The 24043-nt window shown below is 38.9% G+C and overlaps 1 protein-coding gene across 1 annotated transcript in view; it reads left to right on the top strand.

The window, feature by feature from the left end:
- Window positions 1–23814, top strand: part of FGF9 (fibroblast growth factor 9) — a 58903-nt gene extending 35089 nt beyond the window's left edge. The window contains exons 2-3 of the mRNA XM_073662228.1: window positions 11902–12005; window positions 20932–23814. Coding sequence (XP_073518329.1) covers window positions 11902–12005; window positions 20932–21177 — 350 coding nt within the window. The 3' untranslated portion in view covers window positions 21178–23814. The remainder of the gene's footprint in view (window positions 1–11901; window positions 12006–20931) is intronic.
- Window positions 23815–24043: the final 229 nt, after the last annotated feature.

Here is a 24043-nt window from a genome sequence, read left to right as displayed (position 1 = left end):
TAACCTGCTCTGGTTGTGCATTTTCTTTGCACAAGCAGCAATCATTGTACAGTGATCCTGGCTACAGGCTAATCCCATATACTTACACCAACAAAATACTCAGCATATTACACTAAATGTTGGAGACGCACATATATATAGAGAGATGTAATACCACCAGGTAAAGAACTCAATGGTGCACTAATGTCTCAAATTAAAAAAATCCTTTATTAGAATGAATGCAAATATATAAACAAAATAGTCTAAAAAAGCAGAGTAACGCAATGGAGGACCATACATGCATGAGGGTAGTATATAAATTATTAAATGTGCTTTCCAATAGCTGTAAAATGCCAACGTGTGTTTCACCCGAGCTAGAGTGAAACGCGCGTTGGGGCGCCAGAACCATACTGCTATTAGACATTTCCACCATTACAGGAGGTAAGTACTCCTATTCTCATAATCATTGTCTATAATTTTCACTACAATATACAGTATAGATATTAGGAAGCACGTCTAATATAAATGGGTATATGCACTGTACAGCTATTGGAAAGCACATTTAATAATTCATTGTTCTACCTCATATATGTATGGTCCTCCATTGTGTTACTCTGCTTTTTTAGACTATTATGCTTATATATTTGGACTCCTTATAATACACTGTGTTCCAAATTATTATGCAAATAATATTTTCTCAGATTTTCCCAAATTACCTCTGGAGCATCATCAAAAGGAGTGTCTATGATGGTGGGAGGCAGTTCACATCTAAGGAACAGCTCTGAGAGGGTATTCTGTCCTTATGCAAAACAATTGAAGCAGAAACCATCCAAAACCTGACAAATTCAATGAATGAGAGAGTTCAGAAGCTCCTTTCGAACAAGGGGTCCTATGTGCAAATGTAACATCACCTAGAATAAAGTTTTGAGTTGAAAACTGTTTGATTTCAGTTTGTAATAACCTGCTAATGCTTATAATTTCAAAAATGACCATTTTTTTGTTCTTTATTAAAATGAAAAGGTTGAAAACTCTGCTGTGCATGATAATTTGGAACATGCATTTTGAGTGTTTTATTTTTTTTTAAATATACTGTTATCATAGGCTGTTTGTACAAAAACCTTTCAATTGTACCCTAATAGTTATTTGACTGGAAAATTACAATGACTGCAATTCATATAGGTAATTTGGGAAAATCTGAGAAAATATTATTTGCATAATAATTTGGAACACTGTGTAAAGGATTTTTTAATTTGAGACACCATTTAATTTTAGTGTACCATTGAGTTCTTTATCTGGTGGTGTTAGCCCTGTATACTGCACGAAGAACACGAAGAATGGGTGTGAAGACCATGTCTGTATAATGGGCCAATTTTTGGCTTTTTGAATTCCACTGTAAGGGTAGGTGTGTATGACCGTTTTCTCTCCGCCTAAGAAAAACTGTTGATTATTCTGATCAGACTAACGAGAGTTTGCATAGGGTGCCATCCGTTTTTCTCGCAGGTGGAGAGATAAAAAAAAGTTTCTCCACCTTCTTCATACTGGCAGTCTGTGAAAATCTCTGATGTCTTCCAAGTGCGGTCCGATGTTTTTCACGGACGTATTGACTTGCATTGCCAATTTTTTAATATCATGGTTGCAAGTGATATCTGTGAAAACCACAGATAGCACTTGTCCAATATAACCAGTCATGTGCACAAGCCCTAATTGGAATTTTTAAAACATTTTTCCTATTGGTCCATGTATTAACAATACTTTTTAGAGAGTTTATTTCTAAAGTTTTGTGTATTAGTTTCTAATTTTTGTTTTTATAAGAGCAGATGGTAAAGATCCAAATCCATTAACTAAGGCCGATCAACTATCGTTGCCGTTTACTTGCCTGTTCACACGGACTGACATGTACTGATGGAACCAGAATGATGGCTGTTACAATTGTTCTGTCCCCATACAGCAGCATGTTATTAGCAGCACTTTCACTGCTGGCAAAACAAAAGAAGAAATCTGATCACCCAACAAGCAAGCATTTTACTCATTCTTCAAATGATTGTCGCCATTTTTACAAGGGAGGATACATGGGAATTTTGAGCGTTTTTACAAAAATTCATTCTGCAATATGGTTCCAGAGATAGAGGCCTTTTTGTTTATTGCCAATTGTTGTAGTCTTTACCAAGAGGGTGTGGCTCACCAGAGAATTTTGCATAGCAACCTAAAGACCCGCCCCCAGATAATCCAATGAGCCACGCCCTCTTGGAAAAAGATAAAAAAAATTAGCACTAAATAAAAAGACCCCTATCTCTGGAATCATGTAGCAAAATTAAAAACAAAAGCGAATAATCAGGGCAGTAGAAATAAAATCATAGCAAAAACTGGCCACTTTGGGGAGTGGACCTCTTTAGGTGAACTCCTTATCTTACAGTAACTCTTCCTGTTTTTGGTTTATCACTGTGGGTTCAGCTGCTAAAGTTTGTAGAGATCAGCTGTTATCTTTGGGGTAATCTTCTGATGTGGCCACATATGCTCTGCAGTGTAAGTTGACGACCCCCTGTCATATCTCTGTTTTCATTTATTTATTGCTTATTGTACTTTTAATGTGACGGATTGGGAGGTTATTTTATGCATACATGTTCCTGAGAAATAAATTAGGCAACAGTAATAATATGAGGTTTTATATAATGAGTTACTGACTGGACCTTATTAACAAAAAAAACAAACACATGCATTTTTTGGATCTCTTGATGTAATGACTGCCGTGGTTGTATACATATGATAAGTCTCAAATCTTTACATTTAGCCTTTACATTAAACTCATATGGTCATAATATGTGTGTGTATGTATGTATGTATGTGTATATATATATATACAGTACAGACCAAAAGTTTGGACACACCTTCTCATTTAAAGATTTTTCTGTATTTTCATGACTATGAAAATTGTACATTCACACTGAAGGCATCAAAACTATGAATTAACACATGTGGAATTATATACTTAACAAAAAAGTGTGAAACAACTGAAAATATGTCTTATATTCTAGGTTCTTCAAAGTAGCCACCTTTTGCTTTGATGACTGTTTTGCACACTCTTGGCATTCTCTTGATGATAATGTATATACATATACATACAGGTGCATCACACTAAATAAGAATATCATCAAATAATTAATTTATTTCAGTTCTTCAATACAAAAAGTGAAACTCGTATATTATATAGAGTCATTACAAACAGAGTGATCTATTTCAAGTGTTTATTTCTGTTAATGTTGATGATTATGCCTTACAGCCAATGAAAACACTAAAGTCATTATCTCAGTAAATTGGAATAATTAACAAAAAACACCTGCAAAGGCTTTCTAAGCTTTTAAAAAGGTCCTATAGTCTATTTCAGTAGGCTCCACAATCATGGGAAAGACTGCTGACTTGACAGATGTCCAGAAGGCAGTCATTAACACACTCCACAAGGTCCCAGAGTTCCAATTTTCATTTGGAAATCAAGGTCCCAGAGTCTGGAGGAACAGAGGAGAGGCCACAATCCGAGCTGCTTGAGGTCTAGTGTTCGGTTTCCACAATCAGTGATGGTTTGGTGAGCCATGTCATCTGCTGGTGTAGGTCCACTGTGTTTTATCAAGACCAAAGTCAGCGCAGCCGTCTACCAGGAAATTTTAGAGCACTTCATGCTTCCCTCTGCCGACAAGCTTTTTGGAGATGGAAAAGTCATTCTCCAGCAGGACTTGGCACCTGTCCACACTGCCAAAAGTACCAATACCTGGTTTATAAACAACAGTATCACTGTGCTTGATTGGCAGCAAACTCACCTGACCTTAACCCCATGGAGAATCTATTATAGAGAATCTATGGGGTATTGTCAAGAGGAAGATGAGAGACACCAGACCCAACAATGCAGACGAGCTGAAGGCTGCTATCAAAGCAACCTGGGCTTCCAAAACACCTCAGCAGTGCCACAGGCTGATCGCCTCCATGCCACATTGCCGCATTAATGCAGTAATTGATGCAAAAGGAGCCCCGGCCAAGTATCGAGTGCATTTACTGAACATACATTTCATATTTTAAAATCATTTTTCAAGCTGTTGTTATAAAGTATTCTAATTTACTGAGATAATGACTTTTATGTTTTTATTGACTGTAAGCCATAATCATCAACATTAACAGAAATAAACACTTTAAATAGATCCCACTGTTTATAATGACTCTATATAATCATAGAATGGTAGAGTTGGAAGGGACCTCCTGGGTCATGTGGTCCAACCCCCTGCTCAAAGCAGGATTCATTAAATCATCTCAGACAGATGTCTGTCCAGCCTGTGTTAATATAAATATATATATATATATATATACATACATATATATATACACATACATACATATATACACACACACACATATATATATATATATATATATATACATATATATATATATATACACATACATATATACAGTACAGACCAAAAGTTTGGACACACCTCATTTAAAGATTTTTCTGTATTTTCATGACTTTGAAAATTGTACATTCACACTGATTGCATCTAAACTATGAATTAACACATGTGGAATTATATACTTAACAAAAAAGTGTGAAACAACTGAAAATATGTCTTATATTCTAGGTTCTTCAAAGTAGCCACCTTTTGCTTTGATGACGGCTTTGCACACTCTTGGCATTCTCTTGATGAGCTTCAAGAGGTAGTCACCGGAAATGGTTTTCACTTCACAGGTGTGCCCTGTCAGGTTTAATAAGTGGGATTTCTTGCCTTATAAATGAGGTTGGGACCATCAGTTGTGTTGTGCAGAAGTCAGGTGGATACACAGCTGATAGTCCTACTGAATAAACTGTAATAATTTGTATTATGACAAGAAAAAAGCTACTAAGTAAAGAAAAACGTTTAGCCATAATTACTTTAAGAAATGAAGGTCAGTCAGTCCGAAAAATTGGACAAACTTTGAAAGTGTCCCCAAGTGCAGTTGCAAAAACCATCAAGCGCTACAAAGAAACTGGCTCACATGAGTACCGCCCCAGGAAAGGAAGACCAAGAGTCACCTCTGCTTCTGAGGATAAGTTTATCCGAGTCACCAGCCTCAGAAATCGCAGATTAACAGCAGCTCAGATTAGAGACCAGGTCAATGCCACACAGAGTTTTAGGAGCAGACACATCTCTACAACAACTGTTAAGAGGAGACTTTGTGCAGCAGGCCTTCATGGTAAAATAGCTGCTAGGAAACCACTGCTGTGCACAGGCAACAAGCAGAAGAGACTTGTTTGGGCTAAAGAACACAAGGAATGGACATTAGACCAGTGGAAATCTGCGCTTTGGTCTGATGAGTCCAAATTTGAGATCTTTGGTTCCAACCACCGTGTCTTTGTGCAACACAGAAAAGGTGAACGGATGGACTCTACGTGCCTGGTTCCCACCGTGAAGCATGGAGGAGGAGGTGTGATGCTGTGGGGGTGCTTTGCTGGTTACACTGTTGGGGATTTAGTCAAAATTGAAGGCATACTGAACCAGCATGGCTACCACAGCATCTTGCAGCGGCATGCTATTCCATCCGGTTTGCGTTTAGTTTGACCATCATTTATTTTTCAACAGGACAATGGCCCCAAACACACCTCCAGGCTGTGTAAGGGCTATTTGACCAAGAAGGAGAGTGATGGGGTGCTATGCCAGATGACCTGGCCTCCACAGTCACCAGACCTGAACCCAATCAAGATGGTTTGGGGTGAGCTGGACCGCAGAGTGAAGGCAAAAGGGCCAACCAGTGCTAAGCATCTCTGGGAACTCCTTCAAGATTGTTGGTAGACCATTTCCGGTGACTACCTCTTGAAGCTCATCAAGAGAATGCCAAGAGTGTGCAAAGCAGTCATCAAAGCAAAAGGTGGCTACTTTGAAGAACCTAGAATATAAGACATATTTTCAGTTGTTTCACACTCTTTTGTTAAGTATATAATTCCACATGTGTTAATTCATAGTTTTGATGCCTTCAGTGTGAATGTACAATTTTCATAGTCATGAAAATACAGAAAAATCTTTAAATGAGAAGGTGTGTCCAAACTTTTGGTCTATACTGTATATATACACATACACACACATATATATATAGACACACACATATATATATGTATATATACATACACACACATACATATATATATATATATATATATATATACATACACACACATACGTACATTCATATATACACACACGTATTTATACACTGCTCAAAAAAATAAAGGGAACACTTAAACAACAGAATATAACTCCAAGTAAATATACTTCTGTGAAATCATACTGTCCACTTAGGAAGCAACACTGATTGACAATCAGTTTCACATGCTGTTGTGCAAATGGAATAGACAATAGATGGAAATTATTGGCAGTTATCAAGACACCCTCAATAAAGGAGTGGTTCTGCAGGTGGGGACCACAGACCACATCTCAGTACCAATGCTTTCTGGCTGATGTTTTGGTCACTTTTGAATGTTGGTTGTGCTTTCACACTCATGGTGTCGTGAGACGGATTCTACAACCCACAGAAGTTGCTCAGGTAATGCTGCTCATCCAGGATGGCACATCAATGTGAGCTGTGGCAAGAATATTTGCTGTGTCTGTCAGCGTAGTGTCCAGAGGCTGAAGGCACTACCAGTAGACAGGCCAGTACACCAGGAGACAAGGAGGGGGCTGTAGGAGGGCAACAACCCAGCAGCAGGACCGCTACCTCCTCCTTTGTGCAAGGAGGAACAGGTGGAGCACTGCCAGAGCCCTGCAAAATGACCTCCAGCAGGCCACAAATGTGTATGCACAAACGGTTAAAAACAGACTCCATGAGGGTGGTATGAGAGCCCAACGTCCGCAGATGGGGGTTGTGCTTACAGCCCAACACCGTGCAGGACGCTTGGCATTTGCCACAGAGCACCAGGATTGGCAAAGTCGCCACTGGTGCCCTGTGCTCTTCACAGATGAAAGCAGGTTCACACTGAGCACATGTGACAGACGGGACAAAGTCTGGAGACGCAGTGGAGAGTGATCTGCTGCCTGCAATATCCTTCAGCATGACCGGTTTGGCAGTGGGTCAGTAATGGTGTGGGGTGGCATTTCTTTGGAAGGCCGCACAGCCCTCCATGTGCTCACCAGAGGTAGCCTGACTGCCATTAGGTAACGAGATGAGATCCTCAGACCCCTTGTGAGACCATATGCTGGTGCGGTTGGCCCTGGGTTCCTCCTAATGCAGGACAATGCCAGACCTCATGTGGCTGGAGTGTGTCAGCAGTTCCTGCAGGATGAAGGCATTGAAGCTATGGACTGGCCCGCCTGTTCCCCAGACCTGAATCCGATTGAGCACACCTGGGACATCATGTTTTGCACCATCCACCAACGTCACGTTGCACCACAGACTGTCCAGGAGTTAGCGGATGCTTTAGTCCAGGTCTGGGAGGAGATCCCACAGAAGACCATCCGCAACCTCATCAGGATCATGCCCAGGCGTTGTAGGGAGGTCATACAGGCACGTGGAGGCCACACACAATACTGAGCCTCATTTTGGCTTGTTTTAAGGACATTACATCAAAGTTGGATCAGCCTGTATTGTGTTTTTCCACTTTAATTTTGGGGGTGACTCCAAATCCAGGCCTCCATTGGTTAATAAATTTGATTTCCATTGATAATTTTTGTGTGATTTTGTTGTCAGCACATTCAACTTTGTACAGAACAAAGTATTCAATGAGAATATTTCATTCATTCAGATCTAGGATGTGTTATTTGAGTGTTCCCTTTATTTTTGTGAGCAGTGTATATATATGCATACATACATACGGTACATACACATATATATATATATATATATATATATATACAGTACAGACCAAAAGTTTGGACACACCTTCTCATGTAAAGATTTTTCTGTATTTTCATGACTATGAAAATTGTACATTCACACTGAAGGCATCAAAACTATGAATTAACACATGTGGAATTATATACTTAACAAAAAAGTGTGAAACACCTGAAAATATGTGTGTCTACCTGACTTCTGCACAACACAACTGATGGTCCCAACCCCATTTATAAGGCAAGAAATCCCACTTATTAAACCTGACAGGGCACACCTGTGAAGTGAAAACCATTTCCGGTGACTACCTGTTGAAGCTCATCAAGAGAATGCCAAGAGTGTGCAAAGCAGTCATCAAAGCAAAAGGTGGCTACTTTGAAGAACCTAGAATATAAGACATATTTTCAGTTGTTTCACACTTTTTTGTTAAGTATATAATTCCACATGTGTTAATTCATAGTTTTGATGCCTTCAGTGTGAATGTACAATTTTCATAGTCAAGAAAATACAGAAAAATCTTTAAATGAGAAGGTGTGTCCAAACTTTTGGTCTGTACTGTATATACACATACACACACATACTGTACATATATACACACACACACACATATATATATATATATATACATATACACACATACATACATATATACACACACACATATATATATATATATACATATATATACAGTGCTGGCCAAAAGTATTGGCACCCCTGCAATTCTGTCAGATAATACTCAGTTTCTTCCTGAAAATGATTGCAATCACAAATTCTTTGGTACTATTCTCTTCATTTAATTTGTCTTCAATGAAAAAAACACAAAAAGAATTGTCCTAAAGCCAAATTGGATATAATTCCACACCAAACCTAAAAAAGGGGTTGGACAAAAGTATTGGCACCCTTTGAAAAATCATGTGATGCTTCTCTAATTCGTGTAATTAACAGCACCTGTAACTTACCTGTGGCACCTAACAGGTGTTGGCAATAACTAAATCACACTTGCAGCCAGTTAACATGGATTAAAGTTGACTCAACCTCTGTCCTGTGTCCTTGTGTGTACCACATTGAGCATGGAGAAAAGAAAGAAGACCAAAGAACTGTCTGAGGACTTGAGAAACCAAATTGTGAGGAAGCATGAGCAATCTCAAGGCTACAAGTCCATCTCCAAAGACCTGAATGTTCCTGTGTCTTCCGTGCACAGTGTCATCAAGAAGTCTAAAGCCCATGGCACTGTGGCTAACCTCCCTAGTTGTGGACGGAAAAGAAAAATTGACGAGAGATTTCAGCGCAAGATTGTGCGGATGGTGGATAAAGAACCTCGACTAACATCTAAACAAGTTCAAGCTGCCCTGCAGTCCGAGGGTACAACAGTGTCAACCCGTACTATCCGTCGACGTCTGAATGAAAAGGGACTGTATGGTAGGATACCCAGGCAGACCCCACTTCTTACCCCGAGACATAAAAAAGCCAGGCTGGAGTTTGCCAAAACTTACCTGAGAAAGCCTAAAACGTTTTGGAAGAATGTTCTCTGGTCAGATGAGACACAAGTAGAGCTTTTTGGGAAAAAGCATCAACATAGAGTGTACAGGAAAAAAAAGAGGCATTCAAAGAAAAGAACACGGTCCCTACAGTCAAACATGGCGGAGGTTCCCTGATGTTTTGGGGTTGCTTTGCTGCCTCTGGCACTGGACTGCTTGACCATGTGCATGGCATTATGAAGTCTGAAGACTACCAACAAATTTTGCAGCATAATGTAGGGCCCAGTGTGAGAAAGCTGGGTCTCCCTCAGAGGTCATGGGTCTTCCAGCAGGACAATGACCCAAAACACACTTCCAAAAGCACTATAAAATGGTTTGAGAGAAAGCACTGGAGACTTCTAAGGTGGCCAGCAATGAGTCCAGACCTAAATCCCATAGAACACCTGTGGAGAGATCTCAAAATGACAGTTTGGAGAAGGCACCCTTCAAATATCAGGGACCTGGAGCAGTTTACCAAAGAAGAATGATCTACAATTCCAGCAGAGCATTGTAAGAAACTCATTGATGGTTACCGGAAGCGGTTGTTCGCAGTTATTTTGGCTAAAGGTTGTGCAACCAAGTATTAGGCTGAGGGTGCCAATACTTTCGTCCGGCCCTTTTTTGGAGTTTTGTGTGAAATGATCAATGATTTGATTTTTGCTTCATTCTCTTTTGTGTTTTTTCCTTGCAAGCAAATTAAATGAAGATAATAATACCAAAGAATTTGTGATTGCAAACTTTTTCAGGAAGAAACTGAGTATTATCTGACAGAATTGCAGGGGTGTCAATACTTTTGGCCAGCACTGTATACACATACATACATATATACATACATACATACATACATATATATATATATACATACACACACTTACATATATATATATATACACACATACATATATACACACACACACACACGTGTGTGTGTGTATATGTATATAGAATATACAATTTTTTTTTGTGGGGGGGGGGTTTGACACGCTGGGACTTGTTGTTCCGCTGACTGCGGGGCGGGTCACGATGCCTTCCTTGGATTACAAAATCTCAGACATATTGTGTTTCCAGGACATAAAATGAATTCCGCTGTATTAATGTGCTATGTGCTAATTCACCAGGATTAAAAATAGAAGCGTTTTTACTGCACAGTCACAACATGATGTAAGGAGGGATTCGGGGCTGGGTGCAGTGTGCCGCTGGTTTTATTGCTGTGACACTATCCTGCTATCTGCAATGCATCATTCTGATACTGTGTTAGGAGAAAAAAAAAGACCTCCTGATTTTACCCTTTTCTATAAAGCTTAGGACATCGAGCTTGGAATGCATAGTACTTGGTAAACTTTTTACCAATAGATTATCTATGTATCTTCTTTCAGTTTATTTATTTAGTGCATGCCTTTGTGTTCAGTTTTATTTTTGTCTTTATTTCCTCGTACTAAATCCTCGTCATCACCTGTATAAATGTTCCAGATCTTAAAGTTTTAAGGCTGTGACAAACATTTACATGTTGGAGACGGACAGCAGATACTATGGATGAGACTGGGAAGTGGCTACTTTACACCACAAAGGCAGTTAGATATCAGAGGAAGCAGTTTTATGGCTCAGATGATGAAGGCTGAAAAGGCCAATAGACAAGTGAGATGGGAATAAGGTGGCAACGTGACTAATGGATATTTGACGAGCAGAGGAACTTCATGACAAAGCTGAGGGAAGTCTCCACCATACTTGTCCTAAAGCTTTAGCTACATAATGCTGATTTTAAAAGATGACGTTGAAAAATATGGAAGCATCACAACCCATTACAAATACATTATCTTACACTTTATTATGCTTGGCATGTGGCAAACGGAGAATACTAGTGCAAGCGCAAAAGTTGGGGAAGTGAGAATACTAGTGCAAGCGCATAAGTTGAGGAAGTGCCAAAATTAATGTTACCGCTTTGGTCAAATTTAGCTTTTTTTTGTCATTAAAGGGCTATTCCCATCTCTAAGATCATATTTCAATATGTAGTAGGTAAAATAATAATAATATTAGCAATTAGAAATATAGTATAGTTCTTCTGATTCGCTCTGTCACTTACCCCATGTGCAGGGCATTGCAGTAGCTTAGGTATCCATGGTTACGAGCACTCGTATAGTGACAGTTAGTAAGCTGTTAGTGGATACTTAAGCCACTGCAATGCCCTGCACATGGGGTAAGCAACATAGCAAATCAGAAAAACTATACTACATTTCTAATTGAAGGTATTATTATTATTATTCCTACTACATATTGAGATAGGATCATAGAGATGGGAATACCCCTTTAAGTATATTTTTAGGATATGGTGGATATATTCCTTACCTTTTGTGTATTTCAAAACTTATTTGTTTGAGAATTTTTTATCTGAGATGAGAAAAACTCACTTTTTTTCCAAATCAAACTGCAATACTGCACAGAGCCTGTGGACAGGAGTGGCACTATTTCTGGAAGACAACACCGCTTTTTTTCTTATACGTTAGATATTATAAGTGTGACCATTCATTTATCATTTTTATATCTTGTCTTTTGCAATGTTCTTTTATAGGAATCCTGGAATTTATAAGTATAGCTGTGGGTCTTGTCAGCATTCGAGGTGTCGACAGCGGACTTTACCTAGGAATGAACGAGAAAGGGGAACTGTATGGGTCGGTAAGTCCTTAAAATTTTTCCACTATTGCCGGAATTCGTTTTTGTCTTAGACAATCCTAGTTGTTATAAAATACTTGCAGATCTGACTTTTTATACAATAATAATTTAGTAAATTTTAAGCACCAAAAATAAAGTAAAACCATAAAGCTCCAATTTTTAATAGTAAAATTTAGTCCACATAGAGGAGAACCATATATACCAATGAGTATTTGACTGTAAAAAAACAAACAAAAAAGCCCAAAATGGAACAGTTTTGATGTATGATTAAAAAAAATTAAGTTTTTGTAGGTTTTACTCCAATTATTTTTTTTTTTTAAATCATGATCTGTGAAAATTTTGGCCAGATTGAAGGCAAGATGATGTCTAAATTTAAAGGGGGAGTGTTGGGGGGAGAGTTGTCACCAGATTGCACTGTTGGATGACTTAATGTGTGATAGATGTACAAAAGTCAGATGTGCTCAAAAACGAATTGAAATGCACAAGAATACACCGCATTGTAAGGAGACCACCATAAATCAAACCTGTCAGTCCCCCGCTGGTATTCCCCTGCATACAGATCTTCATTCATGTGCCTGATAATGTCCTAAGGGTGAGACAGCTTAAGGCCTGGTCAGAAAGGGAAGCAGAACTTGCATAATAAAGTAACCTGAGGGCTTTCAAAATAAAGTGTGTGAGGACAACCCGAGACAGAACAACACAGAGCATTTAAGCAATACGCATCTGACATAACCTTTCTGTCAGAGGACAAAGTGAGAGATCATACAGGCCTACAGAAAGAGATTTGCAAACATAGCACTCTCTAGGCATCCCTGTATTGAACGGCCATGAATCCACAATTTTCAAGTAAACAAGACAATGGTCACCAAATAAGACAACAATAATATAATGGGGGAGTTGGGTTTTACATGGGGTACATCGATGATGTGCACAGTGAAATTGCATTCAGAGGGCCAACAGAAAATTGCAATGAAAAGTGGCCTTCTAGACAAGTGGTCTTCTCACAATGATGGCTGGTATGGAGGAACTGATAATTGTCATTGGAACTCTGGTCTGGATAAAACGGTGGTCTTCTCAAATAAGGAGTGTTTTTGAAGAGGCTTCACTTTATTTCCAAAATGAAGTACAGTTTATGAATAGGATGACCTGTCTGATATCCGAACCAATGGCATTCATAGTTTCACAACATTTCACCTTTCTTGCAAGTGCTTGCAAGGTCCCCCTGCTCAAGAAGGCAAATGTGCAGGCCCATCTGAAGTTTGCCAGTGAACACCTGGATGATTCTGTGAGTTATTGGGAGAAGGTGCTGTGGTCAGATGAGACAAAAATTGAGCTCTTTTACATTAACTCATCCCGCCGTGTTTGGAGGAAGAGAAATACTGCCTATGACCCAAAGAACACCATCCCCACTTTCAAGCATGGAGGTGGAAACATTATGTTTTGGGAGTGTTTCTCTGCTAAGGGCACAGGACTACTTCACCGCATCAGTGGGAGAATCGATGGAGCCATGTACCATAAAATCCTAAATTCTTTGTAAATCAATGGTTGTCTCACTAGAGACATTCATGGCATATCCATCAGATAAGCTATAAATGTGTGCTAGATCTAAGTTTTGAATAAGAGGCGAGACTATTTGCTTGGTTGTATAGAATTCCTAAACAAAAAATTGGAGACAACCACCAACTCTACACTCACTGATGGAGGGACTGCTTTTGGATTGGGGGCCTTATTGCCTTTTTTATACTGAAGTCTGCAAAGAAATCTGCTAATTATTGTATTATCAGCATGGTTAGTCCTCTGGTGGCATCTCGCAACAGAAACTTACTGTTCACTTCTCTTGTGAATTACAGTTCATCACTTGGGGTCCCAACTAATATTTTTAGCATGTTACTTCTAATCCAGGTTCACAATAATATATATCTGTGGGGAAATATAAGATATAGTATTATGGTGTCCATCTTATAAGTGATATTGAAGCCTGTTTCTTATTTTTGGTCTACGGGAACCTACAGACTTGTGCACACACATTCACTTTTCTGAGTGGAATGTGTGAACTTGTCCCAGAGAACAGCAGTTTTCACACATCTATGTGAATACTCAACAAATCACTTTGATACTGCCATGCAAATTGTGTGAATGCGGAATTGTCAAACAATGAGCAATCCATAGGTGTTGGCTACTACAAAGAGCAGTTAACACATTTCTGAAGAAGGTAATGATGAGGAAATGATTGCATTGGCCAATTTCCTGCCACATCAATTTACATGTGTACTCTTTGGTGTCATGAGGTACATTTTTGTATAGATTGGAATTTTAATGGTTAGCTTTAAGGAATGTTCTTCTTCAAAGCATCCCACTGCCTAGCCTTGCTGTTTTCTTTCCTTGAAGTTTGAATGTTCTCCCATGTTCACATGGGTTTCCAGATTCTCATGCAAGTGCATTATACTTATGGCCACATCCATGTACTGTGTTGCCGAGTCCACTATGGCACATACCTCTCTCTGTAGCCACTCTTGGTTGTGAACCTTGCTTATGTCTGGCCATTCCGATGTGTGGCCAACGATAAAGACGGGCCATGTCAACGAGATTGAACAATCTTTTTGAATGTCGCTGACTCAGCAAGAGGGCCGAGGTCAACTACATGATGTCCATATATCCTAATAGGGCATATGGGAAAGGGATGCCTTCATAAATTAGTATTTTGTAGGAAGTATATGAACATTTTCATCCAAAACAACAGAAACATTGGGTGCTTTACGCTTGAACTTCATAAATTCAAGTATTTCTGAAGCGGGCCATAAACAGTATGCAGCTGTGTTGATTTGGCCAGTTTGGGCAGCAGCTATTTCTTCTGAACACTGTTTATTAGAAATGAGTGATTTTATTGAAGTGGAATTAAATTATTATCGAATTAAAAAAAACAACAAAAGGATCCGAATTCTTTAGAGTACGGATTTTTTTTGTAATTTGCTCTGCGCAAATCCATAAAAAAGGTGTCCATCTAGACCAGCTTGGAGTCCAACCTCGGACATCACTGTACAGTGACATCAAGCCAAAAGCCATGGCCTGGAGTGAAGATGTCGAAGAGAATGCGCACAATGGGCCAAGGGGAAAAGAAGAGGCCCAGAGGATTGTGTTCTGCTGAAATGACAGGATAGGTGAGTATAACAAATTTTTTACATCGTATGTTTATTATGCTTTGGGTCTAGAGATACCCCAGAGCATAATAAGGAACATTCAATACTAGGAGAATAAATTTGCTTCAATTCGAATTTCCCTGTAAGATCATCTCAAGTTGGCAAAATTTGAATTTTAGCAGGTTCGATTTTTCTCTACTCCCCATACATTCACACACACATCTGGTTTGGCCAAATAGACATACAGTAAGTATGGCATCTTTTTTTTTTTATCTCTGTGCACCCATAGACTTGAATGGCCGAGTGTCATTCGATTTCCGGAAGAAACTAGTGCATGCTTCGATTTTACATGCAGATTCGGTCCCTGAAAAAAAATGTGTTAGTCTGCACTGCCCCATCGAATTACATGGGTCTGATTGCTTTCCATTTTTTTACATACAGCATTCAGACCGAAAATATGGAGATGTGAACAAGCCCTAATAGTTAGTCCGTATTGTATAATAATCCACTACAGATTCTAAAATATAGCAAAAGAAACTAAAAATGTTAGAGCCATAAAGTTGGCAAAAACATACAGATCCGACAACAATGGGTATGAAAGGAGCGCTATGCTGGTAAATGATTTGACATTAGGGATCTGTCAATATTTCTAGTCTAGGAAGAGGCCTAGTAATTTCAAGCATCTCCTCAATGTTCCAAATTCTGAACAATGACTATATTGTGACACGGGAGACAACATTAAACGTTCCATTGTGTCAGTCGGCAAATTTCTACTGGTCAGAAAAATGCAAAAAAGTCTAGGAATACATTTTTCTTTTCCCACCCATGTGTTTATAACTGAGAACTGCCAACAACCACAGAATCCACAAAACACATTGTTCAGATAAAGGGACCGCAAAATTTAATGTACTTAGTAATGCATGTAACCGAGTTTTACGCCTCCTATTTCTGGTTTGTGGAGTGATTCTAGGTCAGTTCCTTGCAGATAAATACATTCACACACAAACTACTATGTCGCCGTTTTTTTAACCTATTTTATCATATCAGGAACAGCATAAATAGCTCCCAGATTTTGGATACTATTTACCTAGTGTCCCCATCTGTATCGGACTGGGGTACCAAGAGCCCACCAGTAACATTGATTTTGGGGGCCCACTCTTAAGTTATATGCAAATGTTATTGACCAGGGATGGAGGATACTACGTGGATTGCAGCTGGTCTTCTATGTAATTTCATTCTATAGTTCTGTAAAATAATACAATGAGTAGTTTGGTATTAAAATGAGATGCCACCTATCTCTGCATATTGTGCATCAAGTGTAATGTGCCAAGAACTGCTCACGTGGTGGGCCCACTCCTGCACAGGGGCCCACCGGGAGATTTACCTGTTCCCCTATGGTCCAGTCCCCATCATGTGTTGCTAAATCCGAAATAATTCTGGGGAATTTATAATGTCATGGCATGTCTACAATCATCAGATTTTTACCAGGAACGTATATAGAAATCTGGAGGCCCAATGGAGGTGATGGAGGGCCCTCCCAGCCTAACCATTTCAATGCCATTATTGCTGGTCACCATAACATTGAAGTGGATAAATCGCTGTGATCAGAACTAGCTTCAATCATGGGTGTCTGCTGTGAAAAACAGCCGGCACCCACTGGATACAGAGTTTGCTCAGTGCATGAGCACGCTGAATATAAATTGTACAGATTTCTGCCATACATATGATAGATATTGGGAAAAATGGGCAAATGCCAAGCAGGGGGTGAGGCCACTTTGTAAAGGGTGCCCCCCGATCATGGCACTCCTGCATAGGGGTCCACCGGGGGATTCACCTGTTCACCTATGGTCCTACCCCCATTATGTGCTGCTAATTGTAACAGTAGTGCCTCGGTCCTGGTACCCAAGGGGACCCAAAGGCCTCTTTACAACATAAGATAGCAATGGTATAAATGGCACATGGTACGTGTTGCAGATTTTGCATTGGGGCCCAGGACCTTCAAGTTACGTTTCCAGGAACAATTCCAACCATAACATTAAGGAATTGCTGATTGTGCAGTTATCTTATATTGTCTCCAAACTATCTATACGTTCAGCCTTCGTGGTGAAGTCCTCGGAGTCGGCTAATTAACCAGTCTTGTAGAATAAAACCTTTAGCTGTTTATATAACAGAATTTTTGTATTTCTTTTGTAGTTTTATAAAATGGGGTGAGACAGGTGTGGGGGGGGGGGGGGGGGAGGGGAAGAGCTCTTTGTTTGCCTTCCAAGCACTGTACATGTCACTCCCAGTTAAGAGATTTCTCTGGTGATATTAAATAATGCATTTTACCATCCATGTAGCTAAATAATTAAAACTCTGAAATAGCCCACTGATCAGTACATATTATAAAAGCCTCCGGAGCACCAATCGTTAAAGATCCCATACAGCAAGAACTGCCTCCCGAATGGTAAATATGGCGTGTTCTGGATGAAACGATCATTTTAGCCATGATTAATTTATTATTGGGGGTGCGCTGCCTATAGGGAGCTCAGACGGAGCTTTTCATGAGAAAATTACAGCTTTAAACTGTGCAGAGCGTTTAAGGTGTCTCCAAGGCGAAACGTGTCTGAAGCACACTTCCTTTTTTATTTTTGTGCGACATTCATAAGGATTGAAGCACAACAAATACACTTATTATAATTAATATATAATTATTGGAATTAGAATATTGTACAAATAATTCAATTACTTTTTAGCCTGAACTTTGGAAACTTGTTTGAGTTGGGGTCCCCTACTAATCCTTTATTAATATCTTACAGAAAAAGTAGTGGCCTATCTGAATTCCCAGACTATTTAAAAGGAATTTTGACCATTCTTGGTGCTCCTACAAATGTATGGAGAGAGCCACATATGCGGCAACATCTCTACTGACACCAGAGCACGACTCCATTCTATAAAAAAAATAAAATAAATTACAACCGCCACATCTTATATTTCTTGCATATTTTGTGATTATGCCATGAATGCCCTAGATGGGACAACCCCAAACTGTGCACATTATTATGTACCTCTCTTAGACCTGATAAGGCTGGTGTGGTCATTTTGGAAATCCCGGTCAGAATTCCTGTATCAGCATTTTAAAAGGGGGTTGTCTAACTGTAAAAAATATATATACATGTATAGGTTAAGTAACTATCCCCCTCTACGCCTGCTTGGTCAGACCTCATCTGGAATACAGCATCCAGTTTTGGGCACCACATTTTAAAAGAGACATCGAAAAACTGGAGCAAGTTCAGAGAAGAGCTACAAGGATAGTGAGCGGGCTGCAAACAATGTCCTACTAGGAACAGTTAAAGGATCTGGAAATGTTTAGCTTCCAAAAAAAAGGCTAAGAGGAGACTTAATAGCTGTCTACAAATATATGAACATGGAAACACGAGAAGCAATAGGATGAAACTGAAAGGGAGAAGATACAGATTAGATATTAGAAAAAAAATTTGACAGTGGGGGTGATCAATGAGTGGAACAGGCGGCCACAAGAGGTGGTGAGTTCTCCTTCAATGGAAGTCTTCATACAGAGGCTGGACAGACATCTGTCTGAGATGGTTTAGTGAATCCTGCATTGAGCAGGGGGTTGGACACGATGACCCTGGAGGTCCCTTCCAACTCTAACATCCTATGATTCTACATATAATACACACACATATTATATTATTATAAAAAAAATTCATTGTCAGACAACACCTTTTTAATATTGGGTGGGATAGATATCAAAAAATGGTTACACAGCCATGTTGACTTGGATTTTCAAAGTAAGTGCAGCAGCCTTATCAGATTTCATTGATTGATTTAATAGCATATGTATTTTGTATTGTAGAACCTGGTGACTCGTCTACTTTAATGTTTTTAGGTGCTCGCCTCATTATAAGACACATCTCTCAAATTCACTTATGGCGTTTTTTTTAGAATAATTTGTGTTAGGATTTTTTTTTATATATTTGTCTCCTGTCATATGGAACCTAGCTACGTTGCTTTTCCAGCCATGAAATAGTTACTGGGCCGGTGTGTGAGCCGCCCTTTTGTTTTTTTTGCGTTTTTTTCAGTCCTACTCAATATTTATTGACGGAAGACTCATCCGCATGAATTGTAAGAATTAAGTCTCATGCTGAACTGGTAAATTTCTTTGCAGTCAGACGCCTTAAAAGGGCAACATTATCAAGGAAAAATACATTTTTACATTGTCCCTGATTGTGATTATGGCATCTCCATACCAGCACTAGTTACATGGGCACAGGACACCCCCTTCCTTATCTCCTGTGGTTTACATATAATACATTGCGGGAGAATTTCTAAAAATCATAGTAAATCTGCCACCATAATTCATAGCAACCAATCACAGCGCAGCTTTAATTTTTCAAGAGACCCATAAGAAATGAAAGCTGCACTGTGATTGGTTGCTATGGGCAACAAAGATCAGGTTTTTCTTTCCGACAATTCAATAATTCTCCTCATTGACGACAGTAATGTAAATTATGGGGTCCTAATTAGGGAGGGATCCACATGTAACGTTTTTTTTTTTTTGTCTTTATTGGATTTATTTTTTAAAGTTTTGATAAGGGGAATAATTTCTATAAAAATTGTAGTTGGGATTTTTATAAGTACTGTTCTTCAATAGACCAGGAAATGGTGAAGGCTACAATCTAAGAGTTGGTGCGCATTAGTAATTAGTAAAACACTAATTAGTAATCTGTGACCACTGGATGGAAGCCTTGAAAACCACCAAGGCATCCACGGCTCTGCTTCTGATTAGCCAGCCTGGCGCACGTCACATGTTTGTCCCACCCCAAAGATGACGTCAAGCCAGGCCGGCTAATCAAAAGCAGAGCCATAGATTAGAAGGCAGAAGGCCGTCCTTGAGGCTCCCATCCAGCATCCACAGATAATTGACTTGGCCACTGAACCGGGTCCTGCGTATACATCTGAGCCAACTCTGCTACATTTATGTGGCTTTATCCGATTTTGCTTCCATCAAAAACAGATCGGTGCAAAGCTGAGAACCATGTTGGCTTCTGTGTGCTTTCAGTTCTTTTTTCTTACTCCAATAAATTTGAATGGCCTAGTCTGATCTGTGAAAATGGACTTATGTCTGAACCCCCCAGCAAAACTTGGACTTGTGCGCCCACGGGGCCATAGACTTTAATGGTGCCGGCAGAGTGAACGTGAGCTCTGAAGTGAATCTTTTTCTGGAGTGTACGCCTACTGGACGCGGCCACTCACGCCCGGCACCATTGCAGCCTATGGCCCCGTTGGTGCACATGTCCAGACTTTTTTTTTTTCCTTCATCAGTGAAAAAACTGCTACAAATCTCTGATAGCTCAGTCCGTTTTTCTCGCGTGTAACAAAAACTGACATCTGAATGAGGCCTTACTGTGATGGAGCTAGTGTGTAGGAAACAGGCATTGAAGCCCCTATTCTGGTGGTTGATGGGGCCTCCACTGATCACTCATCTACTTGATAGTTTAGAAATATGAGATAAGTGTTTTATTTTTGTCTGGAATACCTCTTCAGGAATCAAATCGTACAAATCTAGGACTCAAGGATTGAAAATTGGCCACTGATGAAATAGCCAACCTTTATTGTTGGAGGATCTTGTGTGATACTGAGTATTTGTCATCGCATATAATTCCTCCTTGAACCTCATACCTTGCTATATATGATCATACAAAATGTTTGCAAAGTTTATAGATCACTGCACCAACCTTATTAAAAATCTGTGTATAAATATTGAACTTCTCTTCTTTTATTTCTTCCAGGAAAAGTTGACCCGAGAGTGCGTATTTCGAGAGCAATTTGAAGAAAACTGGTACAACACGTATTCATCTAACCTCTATAAAAACGTGGACACTGGACGTCGATACTATGTAGCATTGAATAAAGATGGGACTCCTAGAGAAGGGAATAGGACTAAACGGAATCAGAAATTTACACATTTTTTACCTAGACCTGTGGACCCAGAAAAAGTTCCTGAACTTTATAAAGATATACTAAGCCAAAGTTGACAAAGATGTTTATTTCACTCGAGCCCTTAAAAAAAAAAAGTAACCACTATATTAAATCAAAAAGGTTTCACCGATGGGTTCTTATTGGTTAGCTGGGTCATCACATCAGCTGCACTGTTGCCAAACTTTGTCGCATGCATAATATATGATGGAGGCTTGGATGGAACATGCTAATTCTGTTCTGCACTTAAAGGATTGTCCTCCTGGAGGAAAGGCTGTGCCCATGAGTGCTTGATCTATTACAAGGCAAAGAGCTAAAAAAAAAAAATTATAGAAGCAAAGCAAGAAAGAATGAGGCCTGATGCATGCTGGAAAAATAGACATGCTTTTAAATTTTTGATCACCCCTTAATTCATCCTATATCAGCATAGCTGCCATACTTCGGTTCATCAAGAGTTTTGGCTAAAGGCCTGCTCCAAGTTATACGCTCATTTACAAAGGCATGGATGGGTGCAGTCTTACTTTAAGAAAAAAAAAAAAAGACTTTTCAGTTAATTGCTCGATGAGGTGCCATCCCAACGAGCATAAATCAAAGACCTCTTAGAAAAGGAAAAAAAAAAAAAGACTGAAGAAAAAAAAAAAGAAACAAAAATGTAAAAAAAAAAAAAAATACTATACAAAAACAAACTTTAAATTTATTTATAGAAATTCCAAAGGCAACATTATATTTATTTTATATATTTATTTATTATATAGAGTTTATTTTTAATGAAATATGTACAGGCCAGATAGGCATTTTCGAAGCATTAGGCTCGGTAAGCATTATCTGTTAAAAGACCATTATGAACCTGTGGTAAATTCATGCAAGTTTATTATTAAAGTGCATGGATTAAAATAAATAAAAAAAACAATGGAAAAAAAACAATAATGACCCTCTAGGTGACAATCTACTCTGTGGCCATTTTTCTGTTAAGTGCAACCACCTTATGCAACCCCATACTGAATTATTCATTGACTGTAAAAAAAAAAAAAAAGCTGGTCCTTTTAAATAACCACATAATCCAGTTGTCTCATGAATATAACTTCTTTTTAATAAAAACTGGATTCTCTATGGCTGGTGTCATTTGCTAGGGGTAGATAATGGCCAGCCACAAATTTTTCCTACAGTGGTCACTGCAGGGGAAAATGTCTGTGAATGGCTGTCCTTGTTATACAGTGTTTCCCAAACTCCAGTCCTCAGGGCACCCAACACATCATGTCTTCAGGATTTCCATAGTAATGCACAGGTGAGAGAACTTCTGATGCCTTGTTAATAATTCCATCACATGTTCAACACTAAGGAAATCCTGAAATGATGACCTGTTGGAGGACATGAGGACTGGAATTTGCGAAACATCGATGTGATACATGGATACGCTGGGTTCACCAGGGTGGAGCCGCTCTGGCACATAGTTATTTGGACAGCAGTTGTCATGCTAAGACAACCCCCTTCTAGGGGTTGTCCCATCTCAGCTAGTTGGCACAGGATAGTTGATAACTTGCTGATCACTGCGGATCAAACTGCTGGGACCCTCACTGATCCATGCTAAGGGTATGTGCACACAATGTCTTTTTCAGGTGCAACCCACCTGAAAAAGCACTAAAGAGAAACCGAAATGCCAAAAAGAATGATCATATGCACAGCAATGTCTAAATGTCTTTTGTTACTTCTTTTAACAGCTTCAAAAGCGGCTAAAAGAAGCGACTGGTCCATTCTTTTGGCGGCTACCGCTTGGATGCTACTCTCTTTAGGCCACTAATCATGCTGCTTTAGAGTCCCGGAATAATTCTGTATGGTCCTCTTGTCTTTTTTTTTTTTCATGTTTTCTCTACACCGTAGACAAGTTGGGAGTTGTACGAATACTGTGCAAACCCAAGTTTGCTCTCTTGTATGTTTCTTTGGGTTCAAACTTTTTTTTTTTTTTAAGACTGGAATTATTTTTGCAATTTTTCCCAAAAATGTATTTTAGCTTCCAGCAGTTGATTCCGACTTTACCTGTCAACCCTCTCGTGTTCATTTTCACCACTGTTAAAGTCTAATCCAAAAGAAAAAGAACCATGCCAGGCTTCCAATTTTTATGCTGTAACCTTGAAGGATATGTCCTTTCCAACTGTTCCACCATCGTCAAACTTCTCTGCTGCTGAAAGGCACCTAAGGTTTACTATATATGCATATATATATATATATATATAATCTACCTGTCTATTACATATTGAAACAGATGGTAAAATTATCGTTATGTTTATTTTTTTAGAAAATGTCCAGGAGCACATTATAATCTCATGTTTTTTGTCATAGTTAAAGGCTCTGTGCAGTAAAATAAAACGTAGGTGCCTTTTTTTTCCGCACAGCTATGTAATAATGGCTACTGGGACTATCAGATTAATACAGCAGCTGCAAATAGTCCCATATGTTTGCTAAAGCTTGAATAACGTGGTGGTTATTAAAATTAAAATGCAAAACCCAGGTTAACGGGATAACTCTTGTTCATATGTGCACACCGTATCTTCTACCTGAAAATGCAGCCTTCCTAGGGGTCAATGTAACATCTGTCTATTGAAATTGCTTTCTGTCATAAAACATTAGCACCCTATTTATTTTTTTTTCCCAAATAACTTGCAAAATGAACATTAATAAATCTTTACGAATAACGACAAGGGGAAAAGTATTATCCTTTTTTATTTATTTTCTTTAACTTTTTTTTTTTTGGGGGAGGAGGGGGGTTTTATGCTTCAATAATTGTCTGCACATCACAAATTCTGGACCCTTCATAGGCAATTTTGAAATGTGTGGTACGTTTTGAAAAGAAAAAAAAAAATTGTAATATTTTTTAAGCAATAAGCATAGAAATAAATATTTATTTAAAAGTGTTCTGAAATGTGTAAT

The sequence above is a fragment of the Phyllobates terribilis genome, unplaced genomic scaffold (genome assembly GCF_046119375.1).
Source record: "Phyllobates terribilis strain yellow unplaced genomic scaffold, ASM4611937v1 Scaffold_2__4_contigs__length_985480577, whole genome shotgun sequence".
NCBI classification, from domain to species: Eukaryota; Metazoa; Chordata; class Amphibia; order Anura; family Dendrobatidae; genus Phyllobates; species Phyllobates terribilis.
Note: the sequence above shows the minus strand (reverse complement) of the source record. Positions and strands in the feature narration are given on the sequence as shown.